We start from the raw sequence: 18,708 nt of genomic DNA, 5'->3' as shown, positions 1-18,708 counted from the left end.
TTGAACCTCTATTATCCGGCCTCCCTTTATCCGGATCTCTCTATTATACGGACGCAATCTCGCCGTGATTTTTTTTTTTTTTTATTAATTACGGGAGGAAAGGGGGATTCCCAACTCCTTGAGAACTCCTACACAAACACACATGAATTACATATTACTTCCAACATTAACATACACCTCTATTTTGGGGTCTGTTACTGAGTGTAACAATGAAAAGGTTGCAGTATACACATTACTACATGTGGTACTACAATGGGCTACATCAGTACATGTGTATGTATATGTACATGTATAAAGCATTGAGTCTCCCGTATCCGGCCAAATCCCTTATCCGGATGAGCCCCGGTCCCGACTTGTCCGGATACGAGAGGTTCAACTGTACAGCTGTACTTGTGTCTGCAATTCTCTTAATAGTGTATGCTGTTTACCTACATGTAGGTGTTTAAACATTTAATCTCAAATTGGAGATGATATTATACAAGGTAGGAATATAGTTCTTTTTTTTTTCTTTCTCTTTTTTGGGAAGTTCCTGCAGAATCAAAGGGATTTTAGTTAGGGGAGAATAATAATGATAATAGAAATGACAATGAAAATAATTATGACTATGGGCTTACATATTGCATAGAAATACACTTGTACTCAATGCATATCCACCTCAATGGGCTTTACAATGATGAGCACTAAACGTAAGTGTACACTAACAAACAAATATCGTGTACTATGATACCTACGTGTATTAAAATATTATAAAACAACACTGAGCTTAACATAATGGACGATAATACTGAGAACATAATTTTGAATTGCAGCGTGAATAAGTACCAGGTAGGTTTTTAGGAGATTCTTGAACAAAGTGATGGAATAGGCCTGTTGGATGTGGCGTTGAAAAGAGTTCCATAACACTGGAGCAAAGGTGGAGATGGCCCAATGCCCATAGTACTGTATGGTAATACATACAGTGTACAGTGTTTACCAGGCAGCACAAACTGATTTTCCAGTACATGTATAAGTCTAAAGGGATGTTTAGTGCTGACATTGCTGATTTTGAGTGTTTGCTTTCTTCTATACAGTACGTCTGAAGTTTATTGGCCTAAGTGTGAAATTACCATAACAAAATGCATGTTTATCTATGGTATGTTGGTTTTTATTCTTTTTTAAAAACATCACTAATAGGTTTTCATCACTTTCTTATGTTGAGATGCGTAGGAGTATGCATAAAGCATTTTCATAAGGGACTGTTAAATATTGATACGTTGAATTAATCATGAGTGAAATGCATAATGTAATATGTATGGGCTGTATGCCAGATTTCGTGACAAATCAAATAATCCCTCAAAAAAGCAATTGCTTGATGTTGTAGAGAGTCACCTCCACTTTTTGTCCTACACACAATACAAATTGTATGAAAATCAGTACGCTTTTGAAGACCTCCATTCCTATTTCCCAAAGTCATGCATTGTCTATTCCTAGATGTTGGATTTTGATTATGATGTCAATGGGTTAGAATCTCTGACTACATATTTTGACATATTCTAAAATATTTTTGGTGAATTTTTTTGTTAGCTTTGTGAATTAAGGTAGCATTATTCTACAAAATGTAGACCTCCTTTATCCTGCACATAAGGTTTCCAATTAATTTCCCCAAATACTAGTTGGCTAGTACGTTTACTACAATGTAGACACAGAGAGCAACATTCTAGTAATACTTTCTCAATAATAAAATAGCAAAGAACAGACCAGGGAATTTGCATGAATTTCGAGAACTGGAGTGGCTCGCAAGATATGTGACTTTCAAGATGTTATATGTGACTTTGTCACTTGAGGTAGAATGTAGAGTCCCAAGTACTCTGGCAGGTGTCTATGGGAAGTGCTTGCTGTAGTGCCAGTCCATCCTCAACAGGTTAAAGACCATTGAATCTTTGCTTCTTTGTTGGTCTTGGATACATGTAGATTAAGTCCTCTTTGCAGTTTCTCACTTTATATGAAATGATTGCTTTTCATCATGCACTGTCATCTACTGATACACTGCACGCCATTAGCAGTTAAGATGAAAATGTATTGATATGCCGGTACTTGAACTCTTTGATTCGGCCACCTGTAATACCGTACCTCTGATAGAAGTCTTGAATACTCTTAGAGAGGCAGGTAGAGAAAGGTAGAGAGAGACAGAGAGAGAGAGAGAGAGAGAGAGTTTAAGGAAAGGAAAATCACACAATGTAGATGGTTTGAAATATTTCCTAGCAAGCACTATAAGATTTGCAAGTCTTGAAATCCATTGATAGTAGAAAAGGGGTTGTCCTTTTTGATATTGTATTATATGACAAATATGACTTGTGATGGAATTCGCTTCATGTGAGAGACTGCCAGTGCTTAAAATGCGTTATTTAAATTCATTCATTCGTATTTGTCAGACCTTTCTTCACCAAGTACCTCACATCACTGAATTACTGCAGAAGACAGGTCAGGTGACAAGTAATGTTTTCAAAATTACCACTAGTATGAAGTCACATATGTACACCTGTGATATCAACCAAAATCTAAATTCCCGTGACTGGGATCACTACATCTTTGTGTAGAACACATCACACAAATGAGTACCTCCTTTGTGCAGAGAATATTTCCCGAACACTCTTAAATATTGACATTTTGGGGGGAATTTTGCGCTCTCTTTTTTTTTTATATACATATTATTTATTGTTGAATGTTTTGTAGATGCTATTGAGGACAATAATTTTGTGCTCTCTTTTTTCTATATATTATTGTTGAATGTTTTTTTAGATGCTATTGAGGACAATACAATTGTCATATGATGGGCATGCTGATAGCTGACATGTAAGCAACCTTAGCAATAGGGCAAGAAAATAAACAAACACGGTATTATGGGAGTATAGGTATTTCAGTGTGTAAGTTCTTACCCACCAGCACATTTGTAAGGAAGTGAGGGTCTACATGGGAATATCAAGGAGAGAACAAGAACTGCTCCTCGTTAATCTTTATCACCTAGATGATTTGCAATTTTCTTGTACCACGTCAACTTGCATAGCTACAAACTGTGTTGTTTGCGCTGCAGCCGATTGCAAAAGTGGTTACGCTGTCTGTCTATTCAGGAACAGATACAGAGTAGCTGCAAGCATTACAACCTAGGGCGTAGTTCGCTCTCTCGGGCAAGGCATAAACAGAGGAAGTTTGGCTCTGGTGTCTTCCTTTTGTGTGGAGGGGAAAAGTTTCTTCACTATTCGGGAACTTTTTGTTGTTGGTGGTGTGAAGAAAATCAAGGAAGAAGAAGAAATGCCACCAACTCCCACTCAGTCTCAGAAGCATTTCTTCTCTATCTCCGCAGACCGCCCCACCGAAGGAGTGCCACACCTCGAGGCTAGGAGAGCGGGCAACATGCCGATCCTCTACTCCGTGGTCGCCCGCGGCACCACGGTTCTGGCGAACTACGCCTCGTGCCAGGGGAACTTTACCGAGGTGACGCAGCAGGTCCTGATGAAGATTCCCCCGCAGAATGCCAAGCTGACCTATTCCCATGGAACTTACCTCTTCCATTACATCTCTGAGGAACGGATCATCTATCTCTGCATCACTGATGATGTAAGTAGGATTCTTTTGGCAGTCTTGTCTCCTTTTCTATCTGGGTGTTAGTAATGTACCCCACCTAGTGGGAATATCATAGCATGATGGAAAATGTCAAATCAAAAGGTTACTGCAGAGGCAAAGAGATGAAATGTGTCTCAGGCATGGTTTCAACTACTGACATCAGCAACAACCATCTTGCCATTACTTCTTTATGAAATATTACTACCTACAACTTGATCAGAAGCTAGAATTCATTTTAGTGTTGACTGTAAAAAAAAAGGATCTAGTTTTGAATAAATCCCTATACATGTTCACACTCAAATTTGTCAGGTAGCCCACAGTTGGGTAAGCTCTTAGATACCGCTACTTCCAATGAAACTTTTAGCTTATAAATTGTTTGGCAGTTTTACTGTCAGCCAAGTAAAATTGTGTTGTAATCAGCATTGTTTCACATTGTTATACATTTTTGTGCAGTTAAGAGCAGACTTGAAATTGACAAATTGACAGTTGTGCAAGCAAATGAAACCTTAGTTTGTTTTCACTTTAACATTATTATTATTAATTTTATTATTATTATTATTATCATTATCATTATTATTATTATTATCTCTATCTTCACAAGATATCTCTTGGAGATCAATATCACGTCAAGATTATTATTATCATTATTATTATTATTATTATTATTATTATTATTATTATTATTATTATTATTATTATTATTGTTATTATTAATATCATTATTATTATCATTATTATTGTTATTATTATTATTGTATTGTTATTGTGATTATTATTGTCATTATCATCACCATCACCATCATTGTCATTGTCATTGTCATTACCATTGTTTCTATCATTATTATTCTTGTTATTATATTATCATCATTGTGAGTACATTAATATCATCACTAACCCGTGTATTGTCATTTGAATCTTTTGATATAAAGTATATTATTACTTTCTTCACATTACACAGGATTATGAAAGATCGAGGGCCTTTGCTTTCCTACAGGAAATTAAAAGGAAGTAAGTTTGCCAGACCTGAAATTGGAAATGATTAGTACACTTTTTACGTCGTGTCCATTCATTGTAAATTTAACCCATTGAGGACGAGTCCCCAGTATACTCGGGCAGGTGTCTATGATGGGAAATACACGTGTGTTGTAGCAAAATCAAAACCTTCGTCAATGGGTTAGTTCTACTGTTTGGAAGTTCTTTTTGCTACAGATATGCTGTTCCCTATCTGGTACAAAGGTTATATTTTCACAAGATCAAGTGGAGATAACCATGCTGTTTTGTCATGTGCACAAATATACAAGTGTATATTAAGATATTGACCAGCAATAGATCCATAGGATTGCTTTCTTGATAATTGATGTTAACACATGCCAAAAATATCCGGTTCATGAATTTTGACATATTTCCCTCAATGACTAATTTATAAGTTAACTAGTACATTTATTCTTTCATTTTCTAAGCTGCTGTGATGCTGTAGTGTGCCCTTTAGAATGGTGACAAGAAGAGAAAAGGAAAGAAATAAAAACTGAGTAGATTTTCATGTGACAAACTTTCAATTCATAGAATCACTCGTCCACAAGAACATGTTTTTATTCTGTTTTGTAAGTAATTTCTATTAATGTTTGTACTTTTAGATTTACGGCAACTTATGGTTCCAGAGTACACACAGCGCTTCCTTTTGCAATGAACAGTGAATTTTCAAGAGTCCTAGCAGGACAAATGGTAGGTATATACAGTGTGTACACTTTTCATCTATCCTTTCCCCCGCGACAATTTAATTTATAAGTTATTAAGGTATATAACATCTGTTTTTAGACAACCAAAGTATACAATTCTATGAGTATTCTTCTGATTATATCTGCTGATGAGTGTTCCTTATGTTGAAAGTTTTTATTTCTCCAATGTCCAGCTCAACGGAATTATATATATTTTTGAAAACGTGTATATTTGTTAGCAACAAATAAATGAGTTACAGGTATTAGGGTGAAATTTAAACTGCATTAATATTGCTAATATACTGTAATTGGTCTTGTTGCACTATAGGCTGTATAGTCTATGGTGTACCCCTGAAGAGAGCACATTTGTAAACAAAATGAAATCCAAATACACAGAAAGTAGTGTAGAAGTATAATGGCTGTTCTAGCTTTGAGTGTGTGTTGATGATACATGTACACATTGGCTTCGTCGTCAGTGTGATTGTGTTATCTCCTCATTCACCTTTAGCACTAACGTATCAGATGTTTGTGTTTACCCATAGGGACCGTGTGATGGAGTATGAGAAAATTATGTTTTTATTTTTTTATTCATTCATACAGTCTGTACATGTAAACCCCCCCCCCCCAAAAAAAAAAACAAGAACAAAAACAAAAACAAAAAAACATCTTCTGTGTCTAAATTTTTCAACTTCCAAGTGTTTTCATAATCACATTGCTTTATGTTCGTAATATTGTAGGACACTATGGGTTTCAAAATAAATGGAGTCACTTTTGGCAAACGATCAACAGCAAAGTAGATCCTTTCGATTTGCCACCCATATGAATTGGGTCGTTAGCATTCAGATAGAGTTTGACCCTACATAGTATAGTGCAAATACCAAGCACTGTACGTTGTACAACTAGGTTCTCAGATACACAGTGTACACCCAGTATTATGTCAAAGACATGATGTAGTCCAGCTTATCATTGGGAACTGCTTTGAAATACCCTTTCATGATTTTATTTGTGGTTATCTTAATTCCATTCCATTGTTGTATTGAGTCCCCTCTATTGTTGTATATTTCACTCAGCTGTTAAAAATTGTATTGTTTACCTTGTTTTGTTTTCGTGGCCATGCATCACAAAGTCCACAAAAAGTCACATGGTGTGGTTTTCCAGTATGTCTTCAAATAGAAATCCTGGGTCAACTCACCTGAGTCATGGTTTTGATGTTTTCTGACAGAGTTTATTACCCTTCTTCAACTCAAATTTAAAGTTTTGAACCAGTGGGATTATGTATAATTCCTGTTTTAAATATCTTTTGTTCAGACCTATAATTTTTTTTATTTGTTTTCAGTGTCAAATTGTTTTTCTCCAGTTTCCACCCATGAGTGATGTGAAAGTGTGCATGAAACTGAACAAAAACTTTTAAAACAGCCAGAAGTAGTTCTTCGACATAATGTTTGATAGAAGGTTAAATGTACCAGTATATATTTATAATCCCGTCACGGTGGTTTGCATAAAGTTCCAAGCACAGTAAAATTTGATTCAGTGGCCTTAGAATCGATAGACCCTCAGCCTCAAAGCTCTGTAGATCTGAAAAGTGACTCTGCCACATACAGTGTACATGGTGTTTCTGATCTTTCTTCGTCATCGTCTTCTTCTTCTGCTCCTTCTTCTTCTTCTTCTTCCCAAATTTTACCACTGAAAGTCCACACGATATTTTTTGCGGGTTTTAATGGTGCGTGGTCACACCCTATTTTTGTTTTCATTATACCCCCGCCAAACGAAGTTTGAAGGTGGTATATAGGAATCAGCGGACGGTCGGGCGGTCGGTCGGGCGGTCGGGCGGTCGGGCGGTCGGTCCGTTGCAAATCTTGCGTCGCGAACTACTTCCTCAGTTTTCAACCGATTCCCATAAAACTTGGCACAGATGTGTGCCTTGGGTTGTAGATGTGCAAGACGTATTTTTTGACAGTACCCAAAAGTACGTTGCCATGGTAACGGCATATTATGGGCAAAAATGGGTACAAATCTTGCGTCGCGAACTCCTCCCACAGTTTTTGATCAATTTTTATGAAATTAGGTACAGATGTTCATCTGAATATGATAATGTGCAAGACACATATTTCCGCAGTGGCAAAAAGTCCGTTGCCATGGTAACGGCATGTTATTGGTAAAATATAGGGCAAAATGCTTCATGGCAAAACTGCTTCATCAGTGTTCTTCCAATTCTCATGGAATTCATATTGAATGTATGTCTTAGGATATAGGTCAGCATGACACATTTCTTGACAGTGACAAAAAGTATGTTGCCATGGTAACAGCTCACATATTATGAGCCAAAATGATGGAAAATTTTGTGTTGCAAACTACTTCCTCAGTTTTTGCCCAATTTCCATGAAACTTGGTACAGATGTGTGCCTTTGGTTGTAGATGTGCAGGACGCATTTTTCGACAGTACCCGAAAGTACGTTGCCATGGTAACGGCATATTAATGGCAGAAGATCAAGGAAAGATCTTGCGGATTTAACTACTTCCTCGGTTTTTTGACCAAAGCTTATGAAATGTTGTTTTGACCAAAGCTTATGAAATGTTGTTTGGCGGTGGGTATAATCAGTCGCTGTAGCGACATTTCTAGTTTTATTAAATGCGAACTGAATCCAACTTTGCATTGTAAAATTGACATACAAAGATCGCAGTGGAAGTACTCTTGTTGGCTGCCACCAGATTACCTGCATTGAAAAGCCATGATAAAACACAAAGCAATATCATAATCTTGCTGTTCAGTGTTGCATATCTAGACAGACAGGAACCAGCTGATTTAGACTTGATAAAGCACAGTAAATGCACAAATCATATCTGGTAAAATACTAATTTTACAGAATTAGAAAATAAACGTAATAATGTTTTCTGCATAGATGCGTAGTTGTCTATTCGACCTTTCCATGATGTACTGATAATTGACACTGTCTGCCTGGCATTCACTGCACTTGCTCATTTGGGAGTAGTAAAAGTGATGGGTAATACAAAAAAGGAAGAAAGAATGAAAAAGGATAGTTTTTTTTTTTTGGAAAAAGAAGAAACAAACCTTAAAAAAAAAATCTATTTTGCAATTTTAAGAAGGGTGACATGATCTTATACTTGTAAGAAAATATAAGAAGTAGAAACAAAATGAATAGATGACAAAAATACGAACAGTATGTATAAAGAATCATAAAATATGGCAGTCTCCTATATGGCATGAATGTAGCTGTGAGGAAGAAGTAGCATCCTGAAAATGCTATTCCAATACAATCCATATTATTTGTCTTGTCTCTAAGTAGAGGCTAGTGTGCTTTTTAATAAAGCTGTAGCAAGTTACTTTGATATTGGTGGATTTTGATTACCTTTTTCTCTTTGGTAATGTCTAATGGCTCACACACAATCACGTACAACAATATTTTTGCCATCTGATGGTTTCAGCAACATTAAAGTGAGCAAGCAAACAAATGTCATTACAAGATTTACACACAAGTTTAATGGCATATACATGTACCACATTTTCTCTCTCCAACCCTCTCCCCAACCAATAATTGTATTTTGTCCACAGAGGTACTTTGCCCAACCAATGTCCAGTCATACAAGGTTGTCTGAAGTTCAGAGTGATCTGGATGAACTCAACCAGATTATGGTCAAAAACATTGGTGAGCATGAACTTTTTCTTGCTTCATTTTATGGTGCATTCATTAATTTCAGTCATATTCAATTATTCAGTCATTGAATAATGCACTTCCTTGAGCACTGTACAACCAGCAAGGAAGATGTGTTAATAATAATAATAATAATAATAATAATAGTGGCTACTTGTATAGCGCACAGGTCCACTTAAAGGAGACCTCTGGATGATTTTCAGATTTTTACAATTGAACAACTATAAATTAGTTATACTGAGGACAGAGTTTCAGAATATATGATAATTGGGATGAAGAATAAGAATATTTTTGAAATTTATTTCAAATTGCAATGAACAAGGATGATGACATGGCCGGGTCACCATAAGGCTGCTTTCACATAGAAGTACACGGTATTCGCTATTCGTTATTCGCTATACGCTATGCGCCGTTAAGTCGACCCAGTACACCATCACCCGCACCATCAACTCCCTATCCCATGCAGTCAGGATTTCTTCCTCTTACACAATCATCCCAGCAATCTTAATATAAACAATTTCTAAACTGCATCAGAATGTCAGTCTACTGCACATGCTTATTTTTGCTAAAGGGCAAATCCAGACCAAAATTTTCATCATTTCATAAACGAAAGATGGTATAACGCTGCTTGAAAATCGAACAAGCGCGATTCCCACTATGCTATACTATTCTATGCTATTCGGCATTTTCGAATAGTGCCCTCTTAATAGGAAATCCTATCGTTCGATTCAAGCTATTCGCGTGCCCTCGAAAACGCGCACCCTATACCCGAATAGTATACCTCTATGTGAATGCAGCCTAAGAATGCATGAGTCGGGGCTCAAGGAAGCAGAACAAAAGTAGAAGGCATGTCTATATTATTCACAGGTGAACTTGCGAGCAAGCGGTATTGTAATGAAATTACACTGCTACATTTCTGGAATATGTGAGCCTCCGATGTCATCATCCTTGCTCAGTGTAATTTGTTAAAGGTTTTTCAAAGTATTGTTTCTCTGGTCAAGAACCACAATAAATTCCACAAATCTATAAATGAAGCTGTTGATTTACATTTGTATGTACCACATGATGTGAAATTATGAAAATCATCTGGAATACTCCATTAACTTCAATGAGAGTGTGCACATCGTCTCTGTGCTTGGGAAGGAAAGATCTTTTTTTCATCAAAGAAATGGAATGCTGACTATATGATGCAGGAGGGTGAAACAATTTATGTTTTAGACTCCGTTTGTCATGCCTCACTCTCTATTTTTTTGTACCCAATGTAAAGAATATTGACGAGAACGTTTTTGTTTGTTCTTGAGCATGCTTTTCAGCTCAATTTTGCGTGAAGAGAACAACAAACAAATGCCTCACTAATCGTAATTCATGGCATTCCTTTCCCTCCCCTTCATAATTCATTGACGCCTTGCATGCCATGTTTGGTAGCCACTGATTGCAGTTACACTGAAGAAGAAATTATGAATGTACTATAAAATGACAGAAGGAACCCAATTTGCATATAAAGATTATTTAGGTCTCAAAAGGAGCAAGTGCTCTGAGTAGTGATAAACTGTGACTTTTTGCCTAGAATTCTCTAATGGAGTAACCCTTCAAGTTGTATTGTGACAGTCATCATGAATTATGGTATCTTGGGGCAGATTATTTGTTTTACAGGGCCTAATTTTTCTCTCTCTTCTTTTCTTTGAAACACAACAAATGCTTCTTGGTGTACATACTCTTTTGCTATTAAATGACAGTGCCCAAGATTGTTACAGATGAAATTGTAAAATGAAAGTTAAAGGGACTGTACAGTACTGGTTGAGGTGAGGATTTAGCTTTCAATGTTTTGTAAGATATTGAGAAACCACTCTATGAGATGTCAAAGAGCATATATTTCGAAGGGAAATTGAAAGTTTATTTGATGAAAATCGGTTTTGAAATGACCGAGATATATATCCAAAGACTAAGTGAAACAAGGAGATCTTAATGAAAGTTATGGCCTGTCACATTTTATTATTATCGCTTTTTTGGATATCTCAGTAATATGAAAACCAATTTTCATCAGATAAGCGTTGAATCCTTCTTAAGATTACATGCTCTTCCATATTTCATATTGAGGTTTCTCGTTATCTCTCTTAAAAGTGTTATAAACCTGAATCCTCACCTCAACCAGTACTGTACAGTCCCTTTGACACTTCTTGTATGGCAGTAAACTCTTTGGTCTCTTCAAAGGTAAAAAAAAAAAAAAATTGGGAGACAATTTGGGCACATGGTAGAGGGGAAAAAAATGTATGAATGCTTGTATTTTTGGAATGTAAACAGCTAAGGTCTATTTTCAGCTTTTTCCCATGAGATCAAAAGCAGTACATTTTCCTCTAAAGTTCTTTCTTCCTCCTTTCCCTCGAGCAAGTCACTTCAAGCATGAAATTAATCTGTTTATCATATGGGCTTCAAGCACAATGAGCCTTGCTAAACCTGTAACCCCACTGTTTGGTTTATGTAGTGTTTTTGTTGTTGTTGTTGTTGTTGTTGTTGCATAGCTATTGTGCTCTGAAGAATTGTGTTCTTTGCGATCAAAAGTCAATCATCAAAAGTCAGATGTCTTCAGTTATTTCTATCCTAGATGAAGTATAACATTGAACTTCACTCCAAGATATATAAGAAGCATGTGAAGCTATCATTGCATACTAGTAATCCAAATATCCTCCAGTCCCGTGTGTTCTGCTCTGTGAATTGTGAGCATTGATATAGTACATGTACATAGTTTGTGATGTCATCCTCATTGCTTTTGCAGAGTCCATGACAAATCGAGGAGAAAGACTTGAGCTTTTGATAGACAAAACGGAGGACTTAGAAACAACGGTAAGTCCTTGCTTTGTTTCCCTAAACAGTGATACAGTATTCTTGCATAAGCACATTGACAAAATTAATGACTGAATGAGTTGAGTAATCATAAAGATGTGGGTTGTTATGCAATCATAGTTTTCTCTTTCCGTGTGACTTCAATGCATGATTCAGTGAATACGACCAAGGCCAACCTTCCACCAGAAATTGATATGCTTAGAAATGCTTTCTCCTGGTTTTTATATGTTTTACGTCGTAGCTTGCATATCACCACTTTTAGTATGATAATGTAATTTTTAATCTTCTACTGAGAGAGAGCATAAATTATTGGTGTAGAAATCCTGCGCCTGTGTGAACATGCCAAAGATATAAACTTTCTATTGCATCTTGGTTCTACAGTGATACGATGTTATGAGTGACACAGAAATGTATGTGCGCAGGCGCTTTAGCACAATTTGCCAAACTTCTTCACCAGCATTCACTGATCCAACCAAACTTGACCTACATATAGTTATAGATTAGCACGTCCACTCTGGTGTAGCAATGAGCCTCAGTCCAACAGGGAGGCCATGGTGACAGAATTTGGATTAGGGAAATCAAGGTAATCTCTATTAATTGAGAGTTTCCAGACACCTGTCCTATCAGTGAAGAAAGCACTCCTGTTTGTATGCCAGTCAATGAACGAAGCACAGTAAAGGTTATTAGAGGTTATCGTCTTTTTTTTTTCTTTCTTTTTTTGTGATAAGATTACTTTGTCTTTTATTCATTTGTGACCACCCAGCTACATTGTAAAAACCTGCAAAAAGTTGCAGATTAAGATTGTCTGTAATGGACTAAAATTTTGCCACTTTGGTTTAATAACTGACTCAAATTTTTTTCATTAAAGGGCATCTTACCTGGGAGAGTAATCTTTTCTCTACCTTCTGTCAAAATTTGGCTGCTTAATACAAAACTGAGATTGAGATGTTAGCAGTTATTTCTGAACCACATTTTTTTTTTTTTTGGGGGGGGGGGGGTATGGATTCTCCTTTCACGAGAAATTCATTGATACTTCTGCACAGCATGCTTGAGTGACTCTGATTTTTAAATCCTCTTTTCTCCCTTTTTTTTTTTAACTGCACCTGGGCCTCCTAACTTTCTCTTATCTCAGTCACTTTTTGAATGGGTGTGGGATGGTCCAATTTTGACAAGTTATACAGTCATCATTTTGAAGCTTAGAGTTAACAATATACTTTAAACAATACAGAAACTTTAAACTTTAAACAATATAGCAAAGTGGAAATTCATTTTAGTGAACTTATTGTGGGTTTTGAGCTGGGCAGGCACTTTGCTATTTTTGTGAAATATGTATACTTTTTTTTCATATTTACAGCCAAGTTGTTCAATATATGCATATTGAACAACTTGCAGCAAAGGAAAAAAAAAAAAGCAAAATGGCTGAATATAACACCATCATTTTTTTCTTTCTTTTTGTTTCTGTCTGCCTTTTTTTCTCTCTGTAGTCTCTGACATTCAAGAAGAGCAGTAAGAGTCTTGCCAGGTCGATGTTCATGAAGAACCTGAAGATGATCATCATCCTGACAATTGTCATAATTGTGAGTTCCACAACATTTACTTCCCTGCTGAATTCGTAAAACAATTAACTACAAAATTTCTGCATATTTTACTGGGAGTCATTGAGTCTTGGTGTAGGGTAAGCAGTAGGGTGCAGTGATTATCAAGACAGTTATACCATGGTATTGTATCCAAGTAAGGGTGTGTTTATGCTTGAATTTTTTTGGCCATATTCAGGCTTTTGAAATGCATGTACGTGCAGTTCAAAACACAGTTGCATCCCAACTCATTTTGATATAAACAGCATTTCAACTTACCAATTCAAGACACACTAAAAGGTGAGTTTATGAGCGATCGAGCGGCAATTCTTTTCTAAACACATTTAAAAGAAAAGTATAAATGCTAATCGCATTCAATGATTGGCCATTCTCTCTACACACATTGAACCCTTTCTGTGCCAGTGACTTAAATGTGCACAAATTTCACATACAACATAGGAGCAGGAAATAAACATGGCACTCAAAGAGTTAACCCTAACTGCACTGGGGGGGGGGGGGGGGCCTCGGAGGCCCTCCCCTCAACATTTCGCACGATTACTCTGCAACACGCAATGCTCTCGGCGCGATGCTCCATGACTTTTTTCTTTTGAGTTTCCCGCACATTTTGACACCAAATTTGTGACGCCCGGGGGTACGGTTCTGAAGTTACATGACTTTTTGTACATGCATGTGAGGCCAAAAATGGCTAAAAAATGTGATTTTGTGTACAAAGTCAATGCAAATTGACTAAAAGTTTTTTCACATGGTTCATATAAATATGCTTATTTTTACTCTCAATGGCTAAAATTAGTTCGTTTTAGGAGTATTATGCTTCAAAAAGTGTCTGTGACAAATTTTGTTACAAAAAACAACAAAAACAAAAGGTCGAAAAAACAAGGAAATACATAAGAAATTCATGAAACAATAAAATAAATAAGAAATTAATTCTGATATCAAATTTTTTTTCAAGTACATTTGCTAAGAATGCCACAAAGAATAATTATACCAAAAATGAGCACTTTTGGAGCTTTATTTACTGATTTAGATGAAAGATTCTGATTTCTCGCATAAATTATCATAATTAATCAAAATAAGATAAAAGAAGACTATTTTCTAAAATTTAAAAACACGATCTTGTAGATTACATAGCACACTACCATTGTGCAAAGTTCTGCGGCGATCGCGCGATCCACGGCCGAGATCTTGGGGGGGGGGGGGGCCTTTGAGGCCCCCCCCCCAGTCTTTCGAGCTACCAAAATAGCCCAGTCTTTTTAGGGTTAACAGGGAAGCATAAATGCAAAGAAAGACATTTATTATGACTCCATCTCAATGCCTTTCCAGTTCATGTAGTAGAAGAGGACACATATAGCAGAATCGCTTGCTACGATAAGGGCTTATAGATTTCAGTAATGTGCACTTTATGTTTGTGAAATCGACTTTCTCGAGCTAAAAAAAAATTGAGCATAAACAGTACAAGTGCCCCCTTGAATGGCACTTTTGATCAGCGTCTTTGAAAAGCGTTTCAAAATGCTGATTCTTCCTTATTCGCAAATCTAGCATAAATGCACCCTACATGTCATCATTAATGTTGCGTGTGATAGGTCTTGGCCCCCTGGACAATTTTAATCTGATAGATTGTTTTGACATAGAACCAAGCTTGGACGCCTATACATCCTACCACTTTTAACAAAGCTTGTTCCTGGCATACGACCAAGTTGCCTGCTTTGGCTTGTCCTAAGTACGGATAACTCCTAAATGCAAAGTGGATTTCAAGCATTGAAGTGATTGTCTAACCCAATGTCGGATTGTTGGGACAAAAGTCCTGTTCTAACAATGTCCTCAGGACCAGCAGTTTTCTTTCATCATATCAAAATTTTGCTCTATCTGAATAAATGAAGTATACCGGGTACACACCTTAAATACATATCATAGATGATTAATTTTGGGACCTTACCTTTTACTTTGTTGTAACAAAATTTTTGTTATAACATTGTTTGTTCGAAGGGAGTGCACTGTACGTTGATAAGCAGCTTATTTGTTGTATAGCCCATTTCACTTATGTCTGCAGGTTAATCCCTGCCTGAAGGACAAAATTTCTGGTACCGAATGAGCCATTCTTAACATCTGCTTCTTTCAGTTCCATTTTCTATGGCAGGAATTCGCTATATTGTTACATTATGGCGTAGGCATACCAGTCGCCATAGCGACATCTCTAGTTTAAAAAATGGTGTACAAAATCTTGAAAATCTCCATTGTAAAAAAAAAACTACTTTGCTCGTGAAACCCAGGAAATGCATGAGTTAGAAATCACATAGTTTGGAGTTGCTGGTACAGCATATAAGTCTTTGCTGATATTAGGGGTTTCACTGTAACCATAGCAGTAGCAGTAGCCCGAGCTTGATACGAAATTGATGTGTGGTCAACATTGCATACTGGCTGTATAGCTTACTCTTTCCCTATGTCCATCTCATGCAGCTGGTCATATACTTCATAGTGTCGGCGGCCTGTGGAGGTCTTGCTTGGAAGAATTGTGTGAAGTGATTCGGCAGAAGCGCTTTGAACGGGGAATAGAGACGTCGCCAAGAGACATTTCCAAAGTGCATTATACAAGAAGAAGCAAGAACTGTTTGCCAAAGGATATCCATAATGCAATGCACTACACTTTAGACCAGTTGTGAAGCCATGTACTAGTTGTATCCTTCAATGGCATAGTCTACAATGTTCACTTGTTGCATGCAATTGGCATGAAAGCACAACTCCAATCAGCAAAATATTGATCATCACTATGTGAAAGGATGACCTGATGTCAAAAGTAGGATTTTTTGTTTGTTTGTTTGTTTAAACTTGGTTATGGCACTTACAAATATCAGTGTGTGTCAGCCACCAATGTGAAATGTATATGTGAAAGATACTGTAAAACGTGATATTTTCGTGGCATTTTGTGAATGGGAGCCGACGGCTTTATTCGCAGCATGAAATTTTAGCGAGTTGCCTCTAACATTCAATGCATATAATGTAAACAAGATCTTCAGCGTGCATTTTAAATTCGCGAAACTCGGCTCTCCCGAAATTTGTGAAATTAAAATGCACACGAACATTCCTCATTTTACAGTATTCTTCACCAGACCAAGGCTTATTTTCTGAAGATTATGGGCTACTACAACCTGTATAAATGAGGTGAACATGAATGCACACAGTGACAACAACTGAGCAGTTTTTATAGAAGTTTGGAGTTTTGTGTCTTATCAAAATGAATCTACCGGTTCTTCTTAGTGCAGCATTATATTTGAAGGAGATGAGTATTGATTAGACCAAATCAACCTTTTCTATGCCAGTGTCTCAAGTCCAAAGCGATAAAATACTGGTAGAATTCCAGGTCCTTGGCAAAATATCAAGTGATATTATATGCATGGAAGAAAAAAGTATGATATTCATTAGTGCTGAAGATGGTCAAGTACAAGTGAAAGATATTGTATCATATAATCATTTATTGTGGTAGCATGTGGACTGACATTCCTTCTGATCGATGGGCTTCTGTGTGATACTAATAGGGTGCATTCTAGCTAGGTTTTCAAAAGTGTCATGTTGAGCTAACACAGTTTATGTCATGTGGGACTGTACAACATTATTAAGTACTTTGATGCAATGTCACATTCAAGCATATTTACTGTGAGCATGCCTTGGTGGATCTGATCATTAATGAACCAGTGGATGTATTGGAGAGTTCAAACAGGTGCATAAACCTGACAGTGATATACAACATTGTCGGGACTTTTATACTGTGTGGACATGACAGCGGTCAGGTCGCCCGAAAGTGCGAGCCAACCATTCCCGGCGACTCCCGTTGACTCATGTCAACGCCAGAGTAAAACCGTATTAGATTTCAGTCGATGGTGAGAATGAGTCGACAGATGTGGTGATGTCATAATCGTCGTGCTAAATACAAGCTGCGCACGCTGCCCGTCCTTATTCTGGGAGGACGTGAAATCCCTCAAGGACGCGTTCTCGACTCTGGGGTTGGAAGTGCCAGAAAACCTGGAGCATGCGCAGTATCATGAAATGACGTCATCACGTCGCAGTCCACGTCCTGGATGCGAAATGTAAAAGTCCCTAGTGTCAGCATAGTACACCGATGGCTTAGGTTGTGTTTTCCCCCTTCACGAATCCATGGCGAATATGATCATGGTTACGTCTCAGCACCACTTCGACCCAACTTGTAAGTACCTCAAAGAAGAATTTCCAAAGAAGAATTTCAAAAGCAGATGTGTGGGCTACAGTAGTCATACATGTGCTATCTTTGCCTTTGTGATTGATGAAAAATTAAGTCAGCTGGTCACTAAAGCCTTGGAACGTTTTTCATACCATTTTAAGGGAAGCACAAAATATGCTATGCTGTGGATGAATGAGGATAAAAACAAAAACCCAACAGAACAATGAGACAGCCCACTGGTAGTTTCTGATGGAGGTCGTGTGAACAAGTGTTCCATGACACTAGTCAGCAGACTACAGTTCATATTAATCCTTTCATGACCAGGATATGAGGATACTGTCAACCTTTTATACAGCATACTGTAGTTGGTATTGACTGGTCGTGACAGAGTTAAATGGAATGGAACATAGTATCATACCATGTGGGTTTTGTAGCGTGAATGCACCCATTCAGTATGGGGTAATGGGCTTCTGTCTGTTTGTGTGTGTGTGTGTGTGTGTGTGTGTGTGTGTGTGTGTATGTGTGTGGTGGTTTCAACAGTGGCGTGTATATTCCATCAGCTCCACATCCCTAAGAGATGCAGATATTCTGACTTTAAAGCTTTAGAACAGGTGCAATTATAAATTGTATAACTGGTACAAGTGTAATCGTTACAGGCTTGTGTGTATACTGTTTTGTAGGCATAGAAGGTACCTACCATTGGGGCCAGTCACTTGTACATGTGTATAGCATCACTAAGAAAAAAAACAAAATTAAAAAGATAAACAAAAATAATGAAAAGAAATGAAAAAAAGCTGAGGAGAGAAATGTTTCATTTACCAGAGAGGAGGTGGTTAATTAGTGCAGTCATGATTATTTTCTGCGAAAGCTTTTTATTAAAGTTCTCATTACTTTATCCACTATGGCCACTCTGATGACAAATATCGTATTATACCTTTCATTCATGATACTGTGAAAATGAGTATTGCAGACTTTGGTCGATGTGCTGAACTAGTGGAGATATATGAATTCAGTACTAAATGTACAGTATGTGGCTGTGTAAATTTGTTTGTTGTAGATGACAGAGAACTGACTATTGGTGCCTAAATATATGAATC

The 18,708-nt window shown here is 37.1% G+C and overlaps 1 protein-coding gene across 1 annotated transcript; it reads left to right on the top strand.

The window, feature by feature from the left end:
- Window positions 1-3,377: 3,377 nt before the first annotated feature.
- Window positions 3,378-17,964, top strand: LOC140234755 (vesicle-associated membrane protein 7-like). Its single transcript, XM_072314794.1, has 7 exons — window positions 3,378-3,594; window positions 4,559-4,608; window positions 5,235-5,322; window positions 8,887-8,980; window positions 11,760-11,827; window positions 13,312-13,404; window positions 15,877-17,964. Exons 1-7 carry the CDS (start codon window positions 3,391-3,393, stop codon window positions 15,940-15,942), a joined length of 663 nt encoding a protein of 220 aa, XP_072170895.1. The 5' UTR covers window positions 3,378-3,390; the 3' UTR covers window positions 15,943-17,964.
- Window positions 17,965-18,708: the final 744 nt, after the last annotated feature.

The sequence above is a fragment of the Diadema setosum genome, chromosome 11 (genome assembly GCF_964275005.1).
Source record: "Diadema setosum chromosome 11, eeDiaSeto1, whole genome shotgun sequence".
In the NCBI taxonomy this organism is placed as follows: domain Eukaryota; kingdom Metazoa; phylum Echinodermata; class Echinoidea; order Diadematoida; family Diadematidae; genus Diadema; species Diadema setosum.
This window is presented reverse-complemented; position numbering and strand designations above follow the sequence as displayed.

Coding starts and splice junctions, on each gene's coding strand:
- LOC140234755 (XM_072314794.1), top strand. CDS start 3,391: ATGCCGATCCTCTACTCCGTGGTCGCCCGCGGCACCACGGTTCTGGCG. Junction 5,323..8,886: donor GAGTCCTAGCAGGACAAATG/GTAGGTATATAC, acceptor TTTTGTCCACAG/AGGTACTTTGCCCAACCAAT. Junction 13,405..15,876: donor TCCTGACAATTGTCATAATT/GTGAGTTCCACA, acceptor CATCTCATGCAG/CTGGTCATATACTTCATAGT.